Source organism: Neolamprologus multifasciatus, chromosome 16, assembly GCF_963576455.1.
Source record: "Neolamprologus multifasciatus chromosome 16, fNeoMul1.2, whole genome shotgun sequence".
Taxonomy (NCBI): Eukaryota; Metazoa; Chordata; class Actinopteri; order Cichliformes; family Cichlidae; genus Neolamprologus; species Neolamprologus multifasciatus.
The window spans coordinates 24829711-24845784 of NC_140454.1; the positions used below are offsets into that span (position 1 = coordinate 24829711).

General features: G+C 40.9%; 1 protein-coding gene across 3 annotated transcripts in view; it reads right to left on the bottom strand.

Annotated features, from left to right (window-relative positions):
• Positions 1 to 331: 331 nt before the first annotated feature.
• LOC146500892 (alsin-like) overlaps positions 332 to 16074 on the bottom strand; it is a 31937-nt gene continuing 16194 nt past the window's right edge. For 2 of the 3 annotated variants that reach the window (XM_085135651.1, XM_085135649.1), the window contains 19 exons: positions 13921 to 13991; positions 13186 to 13252; positions 12890 to 13059; positions 12297 to 12362; positions 11989 to 12087; positions 11543 to 11707; positions 11208 to 11319; positions 9700 to 9777; positions 9405 to 9541; positions 9088 to 9243; positions 8240 to 8354; positions 6305 to 6462; positions 5581 to 5679; positions 5280 to 5462; positions 5129 to 5174; positions 4955 to 5016; positions 3923 to 4072; positions 3178 to 3274; positions 332 to 2752 (listed from right to left, as the gene is read on the bottom strand). In XM_085135651.1, coding sequence (XP_084991777.1) covers positions 2714 to 2752; positions 3178 to 3274; positions 3923 to 4072; positions 4955 to 5016; positions 5129 to 5174; positions 5280 to 5462; positions 5581 to 5679; positions 6305 to 6462; positions 8240 to 8354; positions 9088 to 9243; positions 9405 to 9541; positions 9700 to 9777; positions 11208 to 11319; positions 11543 to 11707; positions 11989 to 12087; positions 12297 to 12362; positions 12890 to 13059; positions 13186 to 13252; positions 13921 to 13991 — 2070 coding nt within the window. In that variant the 3' untranslated portion in view covers positions 332 to 2713. The remainder of the gene's footprint in view (positions 2753 to 3177; positions 3275 to 3922; positions 4073 to 4954; positions 5017 to 5128; positions 5175 to 5279; positions 5463 to 5580; positions 5680 to 6304; positions 6463 to 8239; positions 8355 to 9087; positions 9244 to 9404; positions 9542 to 9699; positions 9778 to 11207; positions 11320 to 11542; positions 11708 to 11988; positions 12088 to 12296; positions 12363 to 12889; positions 13060 to 13185; positions 13253 to 13920; positions 13992 to 16074) is intronic. The other variant, XM_085135650.1, reaches the window with a different exon arrangement.

Sequence of the window (16074 nt, forward strand, 5' to 3'; positions counted from 1 at the left end):
GATGGATGTTTCCAGGTGTCTGTAGCTCAGAAGTTAGAGCAGGTCATCTACTAACCTGGTTTGCTCCCGGGTTGCATGCCAAATATCTGTGGGCAAGATACTAACCCCAAGTTGCTCTCCGATGGAGTTTGAATGTTAGATAGAAAGCACTTGTATGAATAAGTGTGGGTATAAAGAGCTCTGGGAGAGTAGAAAGATGCTGTATAAGAATCAGTCCGTTTGCAAACACTCTGTGCTTCGAAGGAGTGCTGATCATTTTTGAAACAGTCGTGATTTTAATAAAACGAGGAGACCTTTCCAGAGTTAAAATAAATTTATTGCCTTTTTTAAAAATAAACATCTGAAATCAGTCTTTACTCAACATTCATCAATCATTTTCCCCCAAATCAACTCTTTCTACAAGGTTACAAAAATATACACCCAGTTAGAAAAAAATAATCACCTCAAAGATGCTTCCTAGTCTGAAACATGTTTTACATGTTAGCTCATCAGTTTTAATTACTTTATTTTCCTCTAATGGTTTCTTCCTTCCAGGCAGACACTGGCTTCTCTTTAGGAAATGCATGAAGCCGGAGCGCTGCTGTACAGTGCATTACGATTCTCAGAGAAACTTTTCATTTATCTCAAATCAACAAAAATCAGTCTGAGAGCTGAAGACAGTGTTGATATTTGGCTGAGGCTCTCTCTCCTTGAACCTGATAGGTCCAAAGATATAACCCTGTAACACAGACTGTATCATATTTGATACATACATGAGATACATGAGATCTGTACATAATCAGTGTGACTGACAATCACACAAATCATTTATAAATTGCTATTTAATTTTTTTAAAGCAATAGATTCAATAAACACACCAGTTTCAAAAAGGGTCAATTATTTTACGGCTCAGGCTTTACACCATGAACTCTCAGCAACTCTCCCTCCATTGCTTGTAGTATTTTTTAAAAAGTAAATCAGAACACAGGTTTAAGTGACTCTGCCAAAAATAAAAACATGGTGGAGGTGGCAGTGAATACAGTGCAGCTTTCAGTAACACTGAAGTTACAAGTCGTCAGTCTCGATGATACAAACGCATCACAGTCCTCAGCTCACTCAAATTTAGATAGATCCAGTGCAGGTTTGTGGTAAGTCTTCATAATTTATAATCAATATCATTAATTTAAACTGTATTCGAATCATAAATAAATAATAAAATCAGTTTAAAGTGACAAAACTCCCTCATGTCTTATTTTTTTCCTTGAACATACAAGGACACAACATTAAAAAAAAATATTATTCTGAGTCAACTTCAAGGGATCAAAACAACCTAAAAGTTTCATTAACTAGTTGGACAAATATGTGTTTTTAAAAAAATCTGGATCTGCATTAAAACACACACAGTAACAATTACGACGTGCATGTGTGCACCATTTTGGAAATGTTGCAGCTTTTCTTAATAACATAAAACAAAATAAAACACACAAACAGAAACCCAAAAACAAAAGAAAAAACCCTGAAATTTTCCTTTCATGCAGCTTGATGCAAAAATATGACAGATGCAGATTCCTTTTGCACACTTTCGCCGGCTGAACGTGGAAGTAAACTAAAGCTCAGAAAAACTCGGCGTTCCTGGATCTGAAGATGATATTCTTAAACATGAACACAGAATAAGAGAAGAAGCACTCAGATTAAAAGAATGAAAGTTTCTTTTATGCTGAGCTTGTTCATCCTGTTCAGCGAAGGACCAAAATCAGTAATCCTGCTGGTCACTTTATCCTGGTTAAAAATATCAGAGCTGTAGGAGATCAGAGTTATGTTTGTGTGTCAGAGTTACAGTTTTAGTTTGTTAATGTGCATCGGCATCGGCATCGGCGGGATGCCCAGTTTGATCGAGCTCTGTCTCATTCGGCTGCTCAGTGAAAAGCGAGCGCGTCACTCACACTCAAAATAAAATTGAGCTAAAACGGAGAAAAATCTTTCAGCCTCACAAAGCAGCAGCAGCAGCAGCACATTATTCTGGTTTAGAGCCAGACTTTAACTTTAACTGCAGCTGCCACATGCTGCACATTAAGTAAGTACCTGCACTGTAGCCCACATTAGCCTTCAACAGTGTATTCATCCAAAATCTGCTACCAAGAACACACTCGTCATCTCTCTCCCTGGTTTTCCACTGCATTCAAATTCAGCTAAATAAAAACAACGATCGCAGCTTTAACAGCCTTAAAGTTCCCTTTTGAAAACTCTTTCACCCTTAGAAAAATATTTACATCGTTATTGCAGTTATTAGCACCGACTTTTTCCTTTAAAACACAGAATGTTTATCATCTATGATGTAGTTAGCGCTCTTTGCCTCTAGTTTTCATAGAAAGCAGATGAAATCGGTATAATATACACTGTATATTCACCAGTCAGGAAAACACTGTAAAATATCATTTTCATTAGATAGTTCTGAAACTCAAATGGAAGTTAAACTGACACGTATGACAAAGTGCATTTGAAAATGAAGGTGCAGTGTCTCAGCCTGTCCAGAAGAGGGCGCTACGCTCCCACTGTTTACAGACCTGCTGAGGTTGTTGATAGAAAAAAGTGGAGTTAATGAGAGGTGTCAGACCTCCTCCTGCTCGGCGGTTTAGCTCCCACATTCCCTTTGCTGTGCACGTCTGCAGCCTCGATGCAGCTTCGGTTTGGCTATGGCACTTCCTGTCAGCGCGTGGCATCCTCCTGTCTCCTCCTACGTGTTCGTCTCTCGCTGGATCTGGATGTAACAGGCCTGTGGCAGAGACATGGTTTAAAATCCTGCATGCATGATGGACGAAGCTGAAACAAAAACAGCAATTTAGAGATTTCCTGAAGTTTTACAAAGATTTTTTTGTTTCCTTCTAAGCAACTACAGAGACAAACCCACAGCAACCAGGGAAACCAGCATGCCGTCACGTTCACAAACAGGAAAGTGCTTATAGACCTTTCTTATTGTAAACTGACACAAAACTAGGAATTTGTTGAAAAGGTTTTCTAATTACGCTGCTTCAGATCCAGAAGAAAACACAAAGGGTCCATAAAATTATGTTGAAACATAAAGAAATATCCAAATATTTTACAGATGATACAGAATTCATGTAAAAACATGAGCATTTCACAGAGTTGGATACTTTTACACCTTTTATGTAAATGTGTCTGGGAGTCGGCTGCTCTCACCTTTAGTGTTGTGAACATCAGTCCCAGCTCTCCGTGCTGAATGTTGGGATCCATCAAATCTTCTATGAGGCTGATTTCAGCTCCCAGGTTTCGGATCCTGAGCAGCAGAATAATGTGTAATGGGTTAATTGGATGTTTATAAAACTACTTTCAAAGAGGTGGGATGATACAAATGACAAGACTGCGAACTTGAAAACCACCAGGACTGGTTTGGTCCTCTTTGACTTGCTTAGTTTGGTTTTCACTTCTTGTACAGCTACTTCAACAACCTCCAACAAAACACAGTACTTTATAAAATACTCAAGAAAATAGCTCAGGATGGAAAATGCCCTTCATTCTCTTACAGATATAAATTCTGCCAGCGAGCACTTATAAAATGTTCAGTTTTTTTTAATCATTATAAATATCACGTGTTTAAAAAACTTTGAGGCTATAGTTCCCACACCTGAATCTCTAAAGAGAGGACACAAATTTAACACTGTGAGGTCTAAGTCACCGGTAGGGCTGACACCAACCCCGAATCCTGCTCCTTTGTATTTGGAGACAAGCTAAAAGTACTTTTTGGGGAAAAATATAAGTATTTTTAATAAATATCAGGTAGACTGATGAATGTTTTTGTTCCCTGATTGTCAAGACATCAATAAAAGCATAGGGGTGGGTAACCAACACAGATTTCAAATATCACCAATAAGGCAATCCAGACACCTCCTACTACATGCAGATGCATGAATGTGTGATAGGATACCTGGCTCTGAGCACCACATAAAGGAAGAGTGGGAACAGATCATCCATGCACCAGAGGAAGTCACCATGCAGCAGAGGTTTCACCTCCAGGGTCAGCTCCTCAAACGACTTCTGGATCACCATCAGCTTGTCTGACGGAGTGAATCTGGTGCTGTGTAAATATGAAGGGTTGAATTTTAATACTCAACTCGTGAATTTACATTATAAACTCATGACATTGTGACAATTTTATTAGTGCATGGGTGTGTATCCCTTTACCAAAGTCTCAATAGTTTGTGATCAAGCGTCACATCTATTAAAAAAACAGCTGAGTGAAGGAGTCCCAGTGTGTACTTGAATAATCAACTGTTAACTGAGTGAAATGACCTGAAAGTATCTGTGTGGCAGTCTTCACAAGAGCTGGGCAAATTCTCTAAATGCTTAGGAAAGGTGTTTAATGCTTCCTTTAGGAGAGGATATAGCTGAGCATCCTTGATGAAGGAAAAGGAGACAATAGCGACATCCCATTCAAGTGATCACCCATCCGACTATCCTTCTTTTAACCGCTTACTCAGTTCACACAGAGAGCTGCTGGCTGCTCTGAGGTCAGCAGGAGAGTGCAAAATACTGAGCACCCTCGAGGAGACCCTCCATCACAGTCAGGAAGCCCCGCCCACCAACGAGCTGAACATCTGTGCGCTCAGGTTCAGGATGTGAAGGTGGACGTCAGGATCGACAGCATCATCCGTCACTCTGAACTGAGCACAGCTGATCATTCAGTGTAGTGACGCTCTTCTTCACGGCCGACAGGTGAACCATGAACTTTATCCCGCTTTAATAAAATCTGCTTCTAAGGAGTTTTTTTTACTTGTGTGAAGAAACATTTACATTTTGAAAAGGTTGTGTGTTTGTAACCAGGACATCTGTAAATTCAGTTGCAAATGAATCACTCTAATAGATACACAAAACTCTAAACCATGAATAAGAGCTCCATTTTTCATTTTTAGTGTCTAGTCATCACTAATGACATTGTGCGTGATCACAGGGCAGCTACCTGATCTGCTGGAGTGTTTCTACAGCAGAAACAAAACAGGCATCTTTGCTGCTGGACACAATCTGTAATGCATGCAAAGAGATCCAGTTACAGACAATGAAACGAGAGCTGCAGCTGTAAATAAAAGCTGCACATTTAGACTGAAAATTACAGAAAGAAAAAAAACTGCCTCACCTGCTTTTTCTCCCCAAGAATTGACATCCACAGTGGCCAGAACTTCCTAAAGTGGAAAAATTCAAATGACACAAAACAAACAAACAAAATGTTTTTTTCTAAAGAAGAAAACCTTTTATATTTTTACTTATTTTGTGTGTTTTGTACTCACTCCTGCACTTCCAGGAAGCTGAGCAGCGATTGGTCAGGCTGTTTGTTGAGTCGGAGGATGCGCTCCCAGTACTCAGTTTCCTCCTGCTCCTCCTGCAGGGAGTACAGAGTAAAGAGAGGAGGATAGAGTCGAGGGAGCAGCAGAGGGAGGAGGAGAGAGGAGGAGCTCACCACCATAACACAGCTGGAGAATAACGTGGTGGAGGAAGAAGAGGAGAAAAACACAGATGAAGAGTCAGGAAAACTTCATGTGTCCTGTATGTGTGTGTGTGTGTGTGTGTGTGTGTGTGTGCGTCACTCACCCATGCCCTGTTGTGTAAGAGTTGCGTCTGCTCTTAGTTGGAGAGGTGGGGGCATCTGGGAGGACGCTGCCATCGTCCGGTAATCCTGGGAATAAAAACCTGCAGACAGAATATTACACCCATATTTAGTCAGGTGACAGACATTATACCACATATACATATATAGTAAAATTTGTTGTATACAAGAGTTTTATTTAAGTTGGTTTTGCATTCAGTTTCTAAATCTAAAAAAGGCTCAGTCCCTGTAAACCAAATCTTAAACCACAGTCCTGACTCCCTCACAATCAGCTGATTGGTTTATTTTTGGTACAATAACTTTAATATGAAGACATGTCATGTTTACTCTCAGAGTTAAAAGCCCTCAGAGTCACAGGGGAGAAGTTGTCTTATTTTTTTTCCAAAATTGTGGAACTCTTACAACTTAAGTGCACGAAAAACCCACATGAAATTTTCAGATCCTCGACATAAAGTCGGTTAAATCTGACCTGGAAAATCTCTGCACAGGTCCATGGTGAAATCATATGCACAAGTGCAGGTGGTCAGAAAAGGATTTCAAGGTAGTGACTGAAATGTAGCAATGGCACAGAAAGCTGCACTAAGATGACCTTAAACAGGGAAAAAGAAAAATGTCCTAATTTTCAGAGCACAGTCCTGGAAGTTTCTCCAGTCTCAGACCCGTGTATAGAAACTCTTTCCTGAGGGCCCAGCAAACAGATGAATCTACCTGATGACACCGTAGAAGTGCGTGAGGTAGGCCAGGACCTCTTGGACCGCCTGCCTGAGCAGCCTGCGGTTTGATCCCACACCGACGTACGTCATCCTGTACGCTGTCACCAATGTCTCCACCAGCCAGCCTAGAGGGTGGTGGGGGGTCTCACATGCCTGATGCACACACATACACAAACATCTATTAACAAAAACAAAACTACAAATAACCAAAACCAGAAGACTTTCTTGACTCATGAAAACAGCTCATGATAATCAAACCATACCTAACTTAAACTTTGTAATATCCCCTCAAGATCTTCTTTGAGTCTGAACGGCTTCCAGTGCGTTCAAACATCACGTGACGGATCATCGCGGCTGATCAGGGCTGGGTCTCCAGTTGCCACAGCTATTACAGTTTCTATTTTGGTTTATTTTATTTTGTTTTGAATTCAGATTAGTTTCAGCTGTTCAAAGAGTGAATTTCCCCATTTCTGTTTAGTTATTAGCTTTAGTCTTAAATTCCTAAAATATGTGTCAGTAGTGAGCTTTAGAAGTTCATAATGTGGATCCTCAGCCCTTCCCATGAAGGTGGCACGGATGCCCCTCCGGTGGTCCTCCTTGGGCTCTTGCACTCTGGGGCCTCTGGATGTCTGGGGCCTGGATCTCCTCCATGCCTGCTTCATGCCCTGGGGGACGGGGCTATGGCTCTCTACATCCTCTAGCAGACCATTACATGGGGAAACCATTTGAATACAAGCGCGCCGATCCACACAGGTGTGCACATGGGTGTTCACTGTTCGTAGACTTAAATCACACCTTTCTTGGCTGCTACTTCAAAGCACATTGTGCGCTGTCTGTCCTGCGTGCTGCACAACAACATTCAATATTTAGTATTTACTGCTGTTTACACTTAGCTAGATTAATGCGATGGTGTTGTGTATAGTATGTTGCTTTGTTTTGTTTTTTTTTTGCTTGTTTTCTATTCTTTTTCTCTCAACAGGTGATCCCGGAGATATTTTCTCTTCCCCCCTTTCTCACTGTCCCTCTCCCCTTCTGTTTTTCTTTTCCTTCCTCTTTCTTTCTCCCTTTCCTATCCCTCACTCATGTCTGTCCCGTCTGTAACAACTGAAAATAAAATAAATAATAAAAACAAAGGTCGATCAAATGGACCAATACGGCAATGCCATGATGATCCATTTGGCAAAATAAATCCATTGGGTATCCTTGTTGGTCTTCAGACAACAATTCTGATGGCTAAAGAACCAAATGGGACAGGCGAAAAAAAAAAAAAAAAAAAAAAGAAGTTCATAATGTGTACTAAATACAAATGCAACGCTTTTTAAAGGCAGCTGATACGTAATCTTGGCAATTACGTATCGAGGTGTGACCAACGTGACAGATAAAATATAAGGAAACCACCTATATTTTTATTATTTCCTTATATTTTAGTTAATTTAGCAAAGCGTTTCAGGTAGCTTTCCTTTTTTTCTTCTTCGAAAATGTGAGTTCTAATTTATTTATTCTATGTAATCTGAAAAGCCCCTAAAATGTACATTTTAATTTATGTTTTCTATTGTTTATTTATGGGTTCTCTGCACTTACTCTGGCTTCTCCCCACAGTCCAAACAGATGCCTGTTCGGTTAACTGGAGATTTTAAAATGGACTTGAACTGTTGTTGGCCATTCTATCACAGGCTGATCTGTCTACCATGCAACTGTGTGCAGACACACAGCCTCCTCTCAAGGCCCGCCTCCCTGCTAATTCATCCACTTTGCACTTTTACCTCTGCCATGCACGCAGGTTCTCCACTGAACAAGTTGGGTGGACATCCAAGTTTTTGATCACACCCCGTACACACAGTCCTATCATTAACTCTGTCTTTCCAAAACCATTTGAGTCTGCGCCTTAATGAAGGATAAATCTGTTTATTTAAATGTATGATCACTATACCTTGGTGAGGTATCTTCGTATGTTGTCGTAGTTTGCTGCAGTGACAGGTTCTTCATACTGAGGAATAAACTCCAGACACTCCAGGACTTTGGTCTGAGACCTGCTGAGGTCTGGGCTACAAACATACAGCACACAGACACATCCACTCATTTAAGTTGACAACTGTATACATAAGACACGATGAATTATTATCACACTGTGCGACCCATTAAGTAGTTTGGAAAGTTACATATTTCTTCTGCAGGAGCTTCAGCACATTTAGTTTAAAGTAAAATGATAAATACTGCATTAATGTCTCATCTTTAAAATGTGTAGGTTTACTTCATTATAAAAACTGTGTGGCAGAGCTTTCACTTTAACAGATACAGTGTTTTATTAATGCCACTGTGGCAGTTACACTGTCAGCCAAACGTGCCGAAGCACGACAGAACCACCGCTGTGTTGGATGGATGAGGTGGTGCTTTAAGTCATCAGCTGTTTCCTGTCAGTTTTATAGACGTCTAGGGGAAAATGATTCGACTTCTCACTGAATTTATGACGGCAGTAAACACCTTTCTGATGAATTTATGTTCTCAGTTTTAGATTTAAGTCTTAATATGATATTCATTTTCGTAATTATGGTGCTATTTGAGGTAAAATGTACAATAAAGAAGTTTATTATTGAAACCTGATTTAAAAAAAATCAGGCTACTGACTATTTAAATGTTGAAAGTGAGCCTTTAAAACTGGATTTCATCAACCAATGTGTGACCTCAACTTGGCTACATCAATCTTTTATTTGAAATCTGCAGTCTAAACTAACACAAATTAAATCTGAGGCTTTGATGTTGCGTCCTTTATGTGTCTACCTCTGCCGTCGTGCAGTTGTTATTGTAACAGCGATGTTCTCCCAGGCCGTCGTCCTCTCTCCTTTCCCAGCAGCGTCGCAGCCTAGCCGACTCCAACATTCATCAAACACACAGATCCACCTCTGATCTGCCGGCACGGCGTACTGACCCAGTCTGCTGCACATGTGCAACATTTTCAAAGTTTTAAATGACACGGCATTATACGATTATACCCTCGTAACAGACAAGAAGTTGACAAATAAAAGCCTTCACAAATCAGGAGCACATTTACATGCATTATTATAAAACCAGCTTACTAAAGTGCAATAAATACTCACCTCAGGCCGTTCTTCTCCTTGTTTGGAGGTTCAACAATGCCTGGCTTTGTGTACGTTCCAACCACCTTCAGCCCTGAGCTCCACTCTCCACTGAACTGGCCGTCCAGACTGTCACCATTAGGCATGGTTAAAATCCCCTGAAGGAGAAGAGGAGTGAAGAATGAAACTTGTTTTAGAGTATTATTAGTAACAACTGTGATAAAAAGGAAAAAAGGTCGATTAAAGCTTTGAAGACTATCAAAATAAGACCTTTGCAGACACCAAGTCTTAAACAAAGAGAAGAAATCACTTCTACCTTCCCGCTGATGGTCCACTCGTCAGTGAACTCCCCATGAAAAACTGTGTCATCGTCTGACATCAGCAAACCCGGACCCTGTCAGAAAGCACACCGCATCAAATGTGTCACCAATACGAATAAGATATCATCACCACATTATATTTATTTACATTTCATCATCAGGTCAGATTTAAAGGCAGGCAGGACATTTTACTAGTTCAGGCACTGAGGTGTCTGTGTCATCCATCTGTTTCTCTTAAAGGGCAAAAGGCAGGACATGGCCTCAGCAGGTTGGCAGGCTGCAGGGCTAACACAGAGAAATTCACACCTATGGGCAATTTAGAATCACCAATTAACCCAACATGCATGCCTTTAGACCAGGGGTGGGCAATTCCAGGCCCCGAGGGCCGGTGTCCTGCAGGTTTTAGATCTCACCTTGGGTCAACACACCTGAATCACATGATTAGTTCGTTACCAGGCCTCTGGAGAACTGCAGGAGCTAATTTAGTCATTTAAATCAGCTGTGTTGGTTCAAGGACACATATAAAATCTGCAGGGACACCGGCCCTCGAGGCCTGGAGTTGCCCACCCCTGCTTTAGACTGTGGAGAAAGAATGGAGTGCCTGGAGGAAACCCACAGAAGGAGAACATGCACACAGAGGGAGAACATGCACACAGAGGGAGAACATGCACACAGAGGGAGAACATGCACACAGAGGGCCTCTGTCTGGCTGGTGGATTCAAACCCAGGACTCTCTTGCTGTAAGGCAGAGGGGATAACCACTGTAACGCTGATACTGGACGGCAGAGAAGTGAAAGAGGGATCACCTCGCAACTGAGACAGAATTTATATCTACATAACCATAAAAGGATTAAAATGACCATGTATTTTAAAAAAGCATGCTTTGGTAATACTGGGGTTTGTATATGTTGTTTGGCTGAGATGAGCCTGACGTCCTTTGCTGGCATGTTTAGAGTCTACTAATGGGAGCAGCAGTGGGGTTAGCATATTTTAAATTCTGCTGTTTGAAGAAGGAAAAGCATGAGCTCTGAGCGCTCTGCACCCCTCTCCGCCAGCCCAGGACCCCTCTGGTATGTGCTTCAGTGACATCAAAGAGAATCCTTTTTGATGATAAGCAGGATAAGTTATTTAATTATTACCTGCCGCATGTAGGATGCATTGTGTAAAATGCATTTGGTATTTTTTCAACACACCACAGGCCTGCAGCTACTACCTGTCTGCACCAACAATTCAAGCCTTGTTACACTGCATGTCTCCCAACTTATCTGTTATTTCAGGTGCAGGGGTTTGCATATGCTTATTATAAACTAAAAGCTTTTTTAGAACTAACACCTAGGATGAATAAAGACAAAAATGCATTTGTAAAAACTAGTTTTTTTCTTTCTGCACATGTATTTAAATAAACCAGCAAAAACCACTTATTAAAATGTACTCAAACTCACTCATCAGTGAACAAATTTATAAGCACATATGTAAGCAGATACATATTTCAGGGTGTACTTACGCTCATTTTGTTCTCTCTGAAAGCTCCTTCAAAGTACACGCTGTGCTGCGTGATGACGACTGCACTGCCATGCCGCTGGTCATCCAGCCACATGCCCATGTACTTTTCACCTCTGGGGGGAAAAATGAGATCAGGGACTGCTGATGGGAGCATGTCTTTGATACAAAATTCATTCAATGATAGGCCATCTCTAGAAACCAGGACTGATATAAACTACTGTGAACCGACCATTAGAGGAAACCTTGCTCCGTCCTACCTAAGGAGATGCGTTCCACATTTAACACTTCTGAGTTTCCATATTTCTAAAATAGCAGTTTTCTTGTGGTTATTCAGACCTTGTGATGTCATCGTAGACGCCATATCCTGTCTTCTTGTCGTGGACCCACTGCCCGATGAAAACACTGGAGGAATTCCTCGCCAGTTTCCCAGAGCTCAGCATGCCGTAACCGTGCCGCTGCCCATCGCAGAAACAGCCCTCGTACACCTCGCTACTTGCATACCTGAGTATGACACATATACAGCAGCCTTCTGTGTTAGTGTGCGGAGCCCACAGCTGTGGCCACTTCAAAAAAAACAAAAAAACACTGTGGAGACATGTTTTATTTTAGTTCCACATTTGCTGACCCAAGACATTTGTTAACAAGAGCCGATGGCTTTAAAACTTAAAAAGCTTTTATATCTGTATATGGATGTCCAGCGCTGCTACTTAACACCTGACTAAGGCAACACGTACAATTTGTGCTATTTCACACCAGAAAGTTGGTAGAAAATGTGTACTGACTTGTACTTGCCAAAACCATGGATCTTGCCCTCTCTCCACTGTCCTTGGTAGGTGTCAGTTTTATTCAGTAGTTTATTAGGAATCACACACTCTCCATAGCTGGGGAAAAAAAGTAACAGTTAGCAAAGATCAGAATCTGCGACATGGATATTTAAAACATGCCGGAGGTGAAGTGTAGGGCAATTACATCACTATTTCTGTTTCTTTTTTATCACATGACCAAAGGCAGGAAGAGCAGAGGTTTCTTACTGGAAATGAACAACATATCCAGTAACCACCTCTGTATAAGACCAGGTTACTGTACTGACCCATCCTCCAGTCCATTCTTGAAGTTCCCCTTGTACAGTCGCCCATCCGGCCACTTCATGGTTCCTCTGTGAAGGAAAATATAGCTTCTGCTTAAACTGTTTAGCCAGCGTCATCAATTAAGTTCCCCACACAAAGAAGGAATTTACAGAAGAAGGCTGGAAACAGTCTTTTCTTCATTCATGCTGACTTCACTTATTGGTTTCTAGTGATTTGATTCCTCATTCATGCACATTGCTCCTCTTTGGCCTAAAAACAGAATGACTTCAAACCTGCGTATTGAATAAGTGGCTGTGCTTTTTAAATATATAAAAACTAATTTTACATTAATCTCTTAGAAACAACTGTTGGATTATTTGTTTTGTATTGCTAACTGGCTGTTTTTTTTATTCAAGTTGTATTGGAAATCTATTGAGTTGTGCACATTGTTTTATGCATTTATGCGTGACAAAATAATTATAGCATTATCAAATGCTGTTATTATTGTTTGATTTTACAGGTGCATTAAATGAGGAACATTTTTAATGTTCTCCTAAATGATGCATTCAGGGACCCTTAAAGAGAATGCCAAAAACATACAAACATGTTTTCTAACCTGCCATGAACCCGTCCTGCCAACCAGCTCCCGGTGTACTGAGCATCTTTGAACCGTTCGTCTGCCGTGAACGTGTAGGAGGCCGTGCGAGTCATTGCTGGTGACGACCCCTGACCTCCGCCGCCCAGTATCTGATCCACTGCCAGGTTAAGAGATCGTAACCACTTGTTCTGCAGAAAAAGAAGCACAGAACCAAAGCAGACGCTTTAAGACGGAATTCGATCTCAAAAAAAACTTTTTTTACAAACTGATTTTGAAAAACTAAGCAATAGTAATGGTTTAAACCATAAATGTACCTTTTCCTGCGGTGTTGAGGCCACCAGGGTGAAACTCTCCTCTGGACATGTTATTTTGAGGGCATGACTGAAAATATGCAGCACAAGAGCAATAATTAACTTAATTGGTACAAAAAAAACAAGGAGGTGGATCTTTTAAATATTGTATTACAAATGACATCCAACTTCCACTCCCTAAACGCTTTGTAGGCTGGAGGTCCAAATTAAAAATATTTCTAGAATTAGATCACTCTTGTCTCCTGCTGATTTTCATTAGGTCATGCAATGCTCTGCAAGCTGGAATAAGTCAGAGCTCACTCCACTGATCCCAGCTGCTCAGATTTTAAAATCGGACTCATAAATAAAAAGCATAAATGACATCCTTATAAGTACATGAAGTACTTATTACCATCGTATTAGTCTGGGGGTTGAACGGGACTCTACTGGTTATCCTGGGGTCTCAGCTAGCAAACAAAGGTGACAAATGTACCAGTACTTTTAAAAGTAGATAATTTAAAGAGCAGTAGGTTTCATGGAAAGTTAACCATAACCATGGCTTAATGATTTGCTGCTTGTTGCCTATCCAATAAATACAAAGTAAATTAAAAGATTAAAAAAGATCCCCGCATGGATCTCACTGCTCCCATGTTGCTGTTGAGGCTATAGGGTTGCATAAATGTTTTTATCAGAGCGACTAACATTCCTTTACTTCGCATTAGTCAGCATGTAGATTGATTTCTACAAAAACAAACTCACAGTCCACTGCTGTTTTCAGTGACCGGTTTCACCCACAAACAGGTCAGAGGGTAGACGTGATGAGTGGAGAACTGCAGACAAAGAGGGAGAGCAGCACTTTTTCTGTAATTCTCACATATTAGGTAACAACATGCTGTCTGAGATTACAAAACTTTAGAAACGATCAAATCCTACTGTGTGTGTGTGTATGTTAGAGAGAGAGAAAAGGATAGATGACCAAAAGATATGCCTTTATAACTGTCTGTGGTTTCCTGACTGTGTGCTGGTAAATTGGGGAAGTCCAACGTCTTTTGAGTTCATCTGCACTACCCTACATTAATAAGGCAGTTTCCTCTATAAACTTATGACCTTTTATGATATTTCAGTTGTTTTCAACATGACTTGTGTTTTAATATTCAAAGTAATTGACTGTTTTAAATTCCTTTTTATATCAATTACAGTTAAAGGTCCATAAAAGCTTATTTTTTTTAACTACATGAGATGATTTAAATTTGGATGACTTCTCCTTCAAGGTCCTCTCCTTATGCACCTCTGTGCTGCGTCCAGGACCTCTGCTGCTTTTAGGTCTATCTGTAGAAGTCTTGTTCTGACCATTTGAACATGTGAGCTGAAAATAGAAGCATAGAAATGACGACCATGCTGGACGTGGACACACAGAAGTGAGTGTTGGACCTGTCAGGGTTTCACCCTCGTCTTTGAACCATGAACAGGATTTTAAGGGATAAGCCGGGGTCCATTTTTTGACCCACGGAATAGCATTTCTGCTTTTTGCAGATGTAGTTCTGTTGGCTTTAGTGGAGCGTGACCTTCGATTTTGTAGCCAAGTGTGAAATGGCTGCGATGACAATCAGCAGCTCAAAGTCTGAGCGCTGTAAAACAGTGGAGTGTTCCCTCTGGATCTGGGAAGAGACGCTGCCCCAAGTGAAGAACTCTCATCATCTTCTTTGCCAGTAGTGAGAAGATGGAGGTAGACCAGCAGCACGTGGTGCAGCACGTGACTGGATTGTCATGGCAAATTAGTTTTCTCTTGAATGACTGAATGGTAAAGCGAGAGTTCCAACTCTCACCTATGGTAAGGAGATCTAAAAACCAAACAAGTAAAATCACCTGAAGATCTTCTGGGCTAATTCTTAGGGAAACTCAGACATCCAGAAGTAATTTGAAGCCTTTGCGCCTTTGTGTGAAAAAAGAAGCTAGCAGAGATGGTTCAAGCATCTGCTCATGGATGACTCATGAATGGAGGGTTTTCGGGCACATCTAACATCTAAGAGCGAAAGATCCAGAACTCACTGAGAGATTTTTATCTCATTGGGCCTGGGAATTCCTCACGATCACTCAGGAGGAACAGGAAAGAAATGCTGGGGAGAAAGATGTCTAGAATATCCTGCATAACCTGATGGCAGATAAGCAGAATTGGGTTGGTGGATGGCCGGATGGGTAGACGGACAGACAGACAGATGGATGGATAAGGTGAAGACCTTGAAAGGGAACTGACCAGCTTTAAGTTTTGATTGTCATGGGCAGAATTAACATTTCTTAGTGCACAATGCATACTAACCACATTTTACAATTATAAGACTTATTTATGATGCACAAAATGACTTTTAGTACATCAACGGTATCTCAAAGTTTTAACTCACAACACGTAACATGAGCCCAAAACTCTAGTAACACACCACACCACATCAAACAGGAAACAGAGTCTCAGGAAGAAACTGCTCTAAAACCAAAAAAGTAGCCAGAGAGGACAAGCTGACAGTAAGTGTAAGAATAAAGAAGCCATCATCTGGAAGAAATCAGTGACAGTCTCCTTGTTTAAAGCTAGACCACAGCAGTGAGAGATGCATCCTTTCACCATCACCCTTCCAAGCTCTGAACTACTGCAGCTATGACCTCATCTACTTTCACCACTAACTAATGTCGGAAAATCTTCTAAACACAAATGAATCCACACACAGCAGCCTGCTGAGCAGCAGCTGGACAGAATCAGCCATCAGGACCACATGCACAGAATAAATGTTAACACAGGACATCTGTAATGCTGGAATATTACAAAGGCCACTGATCACTGTTTGTTTTAGCCTCATTCATGTTAACTGAGTGGACAAAATATTAAAAACAGGGAACATAATGGCCAGCAATTCTGACATCAAA